At 41.9% G+C, this 5,758-nt stretch overlaps 1 protein-coding gene across 1 annotated transcript; it reads right to left on the bottom strand.

Moving 5' to 3' along the window:
- Positions 1-273: 273 nt before the first annotated feature.
- Positions 274-2,902, bottom strand: adrb2a (adrenoceptor beta 2, surface a). The gene is made up of 2 exons (XM_027025741.2): positions 2,676-2,902; positions 274-2,452 (listed from the first exon to the last, which is right to left on the bottom strand). Exons 1-2 carry the CDS (start codon positions 2,679-2,681, stop codon positions 1,217-1,219), a joined length of 1,242 nt encoding a protein of 413 aa, XP_026881542.2. The 5' UTR covers positions 2,682-2,902; the 3' UTR covers positions 274-1,216.
- Between the last annotated feature and the right edge of the window lie 2,856 nt (positions 2,903-5,758).

Here is a 5,758-nt window from a genome sequence, read left to right as displayed (position 1 = left end):
ATTGAAGGACAAACAAGCAAGCAAACAAGCAAACAGAACACTGCTGACAAAGGCAGGGATGATGGCTATATTACCAGATATAACACACACAGATAATCTACTCAATAGATTTTGCAACCAAGTACCAAACATACCAGTTTTTTTTACTTTGCATTATTACTTTGAACCCTTTAAAGGAGGGAACATTAATAAATAAATTAAAATTTTATATATATATATATATATATATATATATATATATATATATATATATATATATATATATATCTTTCCAATAAAAGAGGACATTTTGTACTTTACCCTCACAGATATGTTTTTTATTGAAAAACTACAGACTGGAGTACAAAGTAAAATCTTGTATCAGTGACCAGTTACTACTGCACTGTATTTGAGAGCTGAAAAATGTTTTGTTGGTAATACACAGGCATTGGCCTTAAGCTTATTGCATGACCCCAGGTCATCTTATGGGCTGACTCCAGGTCTGCTTGAGGACTGACCCAGGGTTGGCTTAAGGGCTGATTCTGGATCAGCTGGTCCTCATATCACTTATGAGCAATGAAAGATCAGTTTGGTATTCAAAATGCTTCTTTAGTCAAACAACAGCAGATAATAAACAACAAACAAACAAACAAACAACAACAAAAAACCCAACAGTACTCTACAACAGACTGTTTCCTTTGAAATATTTCAAAATGAAAAATAAAGCAAAAATGATGAGCTGCTTAATACATTTGCTTATTCTGCAGACTTCCATAGAATGTGACTCAATAAGGAGGAGCTACAGAAGGGTTAAAGACAGCAACAGCCTGTGGACGACATCCCTAACCACTAATATCTGTTTGACCACATAAAGCCTATTATTGTTATTATTATTATTATTATTATTATTATTATTATTATCATTTATGCACACTGGATACCAGACTCGGCTCCCTCTGCTCTTCTCTTGATTTATGTCGTGGAATAGTGTAACACAAACAATAAAACACAACATATGAAAACAGGAGAGAAATATTCAGTGAGGTAGATGATAGAAGAAAAAATTTGAAAAACCTAAAACTGAAAAGGTGTAGACTCTCCACCCTGAAATGTCTCCGGCTCCACCCTCGCCCCATGTCCACTCACCAGGAGGACCTGTTGATGTGGAGCCTTGTATTTGCCTTGGACATTTAGCAAAGCAGATTCAGTGGAATGTGTTGGGGCTTTTAAAGGTGACTCACGGTACGTTTGTGATGGATGTACTGCAGTTTCCGTTTGAGTCGGTCCGGTCCGTGGACGCGCATTCCTTTTTCTCTGGTTTCCCATGAGCCAGGTCACTGTCTTCCGAGCAGCACTTGCTCCGTGCCTGCTGTTCACTCTGCCAGCTGTGCCCGCTGTACCCGCACCCGTTGCACGGCTTCTTGTTGGGGTGGTGTGCCCTGTTCATGCCCAGGATCTCCTTAAAGGCGTAGCGGAATTCTGGGCTTCTGCAGTAGATGAGCGGGTTGAAGGCCGAGTTGGCATATCCGATCCAGTTTAGGATTCGGAAAAGCACCTTTATGTCCTCCACCTCGCGGACGCTCACCACCACGTTGAGCACAAAGAACGGGAGCCAGCAGAGGGTGAAGATGCCCATGATGATGCCCAGAGTCTTTAGAGCCTTGTGCTCCTTCAGGCAGAACTTGGGCTTTTTGGTGACCCGGGTCTCGCCGCCATCTGCTCTAGTTCTGCTGCACATATCCTGCTGTCCGCCATCGTGGTGGAAGCGGCCTTCGGTCTTCACTATTTTCTTCAGCTGCTTCCTGGCCTCCTGGAAGACGCGGCTGTAGACGAACACCATGATCACCAGGGGGATGTAGAAGGAGATGATGGAGGAGGTGATGGCGTAGGTGCGGTTGGTGTGGAACTCGCAGCAGGTGGTGTTGTTATAGCACCGCTCTGCCACGATGTCATCAGAGATCCACCACTGCAAATAAATGGGCAGATAGGAGATGAGCCCGCCTATAGTCCACACTAGCAGAACCACGACTCGAGCCTTGCACTTGGTCAGCAGGGACTGGTAACGGAAAGGCGACGTGATGGCCAAGTACCGGTCCAGGGCGATCACACAGAGCGTATCAATGCTGGCTGTCACACAGAGCACATCAGTGGCAGTCCAGAAGTCACACCAGAACCTTTTGAAGTGCCACGTGTTGCGAACGATGTAGATGGCACCAAAGGGCACTACCACCAGTCCCATGATCAGGTCGGCGCAGGCCAGTGACATGATGAAGCAGTTGGTGACATTCTGAAGCCTCTGAAAACGGGCTATGGCTAAGATCACCAGCACATTGCCAAAGACGATGGCCAGGACCAGTATGGACATGGCGATGCCCAACAGGACCATGTGTAGCTCAGGGTAGGTGGGTGAGCCGGTAATGTTCACCAGTGCAGAAGAGTTCATAGAAACAGGGGTCTGTGTGGTTTCCATGAGCTGACAGAGTGAGAGAGAGAGAGAGAGAGAGAGAGAGAGAGAGAGAGAGAGAGAGAGAGGGAGGAAGGAAGAAAATACAAAAGATAAATGAATGAAATAAAGAACTACATTTATGGATAAAACATTTAAAATAGCAAACAAGAATGAGACCCTAACACATAGAAAGCCAAACACATAGAAAGAAAAACAAGGTTAACAGATCAAAAGTAAATCATTCACAAACCTTCATAAATAAAGTCCCATGTTCCACCTTTATCTTTTCCCATTCAAACTAAGAAAACTCTCACTTTGCAGAAGTCCTTAAAGAGGTCCCCCTAATATGGGCTTACATGCTCCAGCTCTTTATCTCTCTGCCTGTTTCTTCTTTCTCTCTCTTTCTCGGTAATTTGCACTCTGTTGCTCTTTCTCGTTCTTTTCCTCTCTTTCACAAGCACAGTTGCTCCACTGGGCTGCGCCCCCATTGAATGTGGCTCGTAGGTTTTTTGTGAGAGCCCTTATAACGTTCTGTGATGACATCACAGCTGATCTGTAGCCAATGAGATGCCTGGTGAGAGGTGAAGGCTGTTCTGCATTTGAACAGACTGATTGCATAGCTACAAAGGAAATCAGATAAAAAAACAAAACAAAACCCTTCTAATCTGGACTTTCAAATGGATTTTTAGTATGGTTATGTTAGTTCATGCTATGTATTTTGTGTCAACTTTGTCAAGTTTTAATATATCATATTTGACATTATCACTCTGAAGGTGATAACACTTGAAATTGTAGCTTATATTGTCCTGAAAAATTTCACATCTAAATGTAGAGTTTTAGTACCCAAGTTTTACTGTATCCAATAAATCAAATAAGTTAAATAAAATTGAATTGTTTAATATATTATGTGAAGCAGAAATATGCCATGAAAAGTGAATTTGATGCAAGTGGAAGATTTCTTTATATTTTTTATATTACTGGCATCAATAAACACCTCTCTCTTATTGATAAGAGATCTACCAGATCCTACTAACAGAAAATAAATAACTTATTTCACCTGCTTTTTGTGGAACCATAGAATTCATGAATTCCTGTGTTCTCATTGACTAAAAAAATTTTTTTTAATGGAATCTAACTGATTTTCCAACTCTCTTCCTGAAACTGCATAAAACTTTATTGCTCTGTAAGCAAAACACAGTTGTAATGCAGACCAATTCCAAAAATCCTGGGCTGTTGCATTAAAGTCTTAACAGATTAAAATGTATGACCCTAACATTAGCATACGCTAGCCCATTTCACAGCCAGAACTGATGTGGTAGCCTAGAGAGCAGGACTTTCAGTTGCCAATAAGAACGTTGTCTGTTCAAATCGTGTCTCTGCAATGATGCTACTGTTGGACCCTTGAGCAAGGCCCTTAACCCTCTCAGCTCCAGGGTGACGTACAATGGCTGACCTCATGCTCTGACCCCAGCTTCTGAAGAAGAAGAATGTGCAAAGAATGCATTCGTTGCCTTGTACTTAGCAATGACAAATGTAATCTTAATATTTAACAGGATCCTGGGCAAGTTGGGACAAGTGCTCCAACCTTAGACAATATCAAGAATCTTTGTGCAGCTGGCTAACAATGCTATGTGATTTTATCCAGTTTTTGTCAGTGGAATAACTAAACGACAACTTACGTACTGAGGTAACTGAGGTAGTTAGCTTCCCAATTATGGCTTCTTGATTAACTGTAAATTTTGCTAAGTGACAAATGGCTTGACAAAGATGCATTTTATATTGTAGATCTATATGACAACAAAGGCTATTTCTCTGAATGAGACCCAGACAGGAAAATAAAAGGAATCTCTGCGTAAATAAGCTTGCTATAACATCTTAATATATTTAGTCAGTGACCTGGAGCTTGCTAGCAGTTGGCTTGGCTTACCTTGTTGGCTAGTTACTTGCTTTCGATCTCGATAATACCACACAATGAATGAGCTGAAGTGGTTAGCACCTAGCTCGCTTTGAAATGTTCAGTGTAAGATGATCTGGCTTCAGCATAATTAGAGGCATAAATTTGAATCAGACAAAACCTTTACGGTACAGTCCAGTGTTTGTTTTGCATAAGCGGGATTTGCATTTGAAACATGCTCATTTGAAGTATTATGGTATGATATGTTCTATGCATCTTTAAATTTTCAAAAGAGTGTCTTAAAATAAATATTCAAATGAGTGCAGAGGTAAACTGAACAGGAATAGATATCTTATATGTCTGGACTTTCAGAGTTCCTGGTGGGAATGAGTGTTCTGCTTGGTAAGGGTGCATGTTCTTGGCATGTCGCCATCGGCCTGCGTTTGGCCACTGTTGCTCCCAGCGTTATCAGAGCTGGCTGTGCTCCCTGTGGATCGGACCAATGCAGTGAGGCCAAACAGCCTTCTTCTGCTGCAGCCCGTGCCGTTATCATACGCCTCAGTTCTGCGCTGAATGTGTGGACAGCACTGTGAGGAAAGTGGACTTATTTCCCGCTTATCTCTCTGATGTTCCCGCCCAAAGCACAGTTGTACACTTCTGGTCGGCTTGGCCAGCGAGCTACTGCAAAACACAGGGGAAAGGGGACAAATAAAAGGTTGTGATATGGGCAGACTGATGTGCTGTGTGTGGAGTCGGCTCGGTTGTGGGGTTGGTGCTGGCACGGACACTGTGTGGCCCCACACAAAGACCTCCAGGATCTGGAAAGAGGTTGTTGTTGTTGTTGTTGTTGTTGTTCTTCTTCTTCTTCTTCTTCTTCTTCTTCTTCTTCTTCTTCTTCTTCTTCTTCTGTTTCTCCTTTTCTCCTTCCCTCTTTCTCTCAGTTCATTTCAGTACAATTCAGCAGCACTTTATTAGCATACAAGACACATAAGTTAAATTAAAGCCAAAGAAACAAACAAGAATCTAACAGACATCCACAATAAAGACCAATAAAAAAAACTTTTCTTTTAGTCTGTGACAAGAAGCCACAAATCTAATATGTAATGCAGTTTTTCTTTATTGCTTCAATCAAGACACTCAAGAGAGATGTGGCGAAGGTTCCTATAGTTTAATGGTCTAATAATTGATTCATATTTGCTACACCCAGTCAGCTCTGTCTCCACCAATCCCAGGTGGCAGTGGGAGCACAGCTTGTCCTCTCTGGGCAGTGATGTTTGCCAATGGAAGCCTGTCTATATTTTCATTGCTTTCCTTAGTTTATTAGAGTGTTTGTGGTTAGGTAATTTGCCGATGCATTGTAGCTTCAGTGTGAAGAAGGAAGAGGACATCACAGCTCCAGTGAATGGTTTCCCAGCGACGTTAGTACAAACACAGCCAGA

Source organism: Electrophorus electricus, chromosome 12, assembly GCF_013358815.1.
Source record: "Electrophorus electricus isolate fEleEle1 chromosome 12, fEleEle1.pri, whole genome shotgun sequence".
Taxonomy (NCBI): Eukaryota; Metazoa; Chordata; class Actinopteri; order Gymnotiformes; family Gymnotidae; genus Electrophorus; species Electrophorus electricus.
The sequence above is the reverse complement of the archived record's forward strand: the minus strand, read 5'-3'. Positions and strand labels throughout refer to the sequence as shown.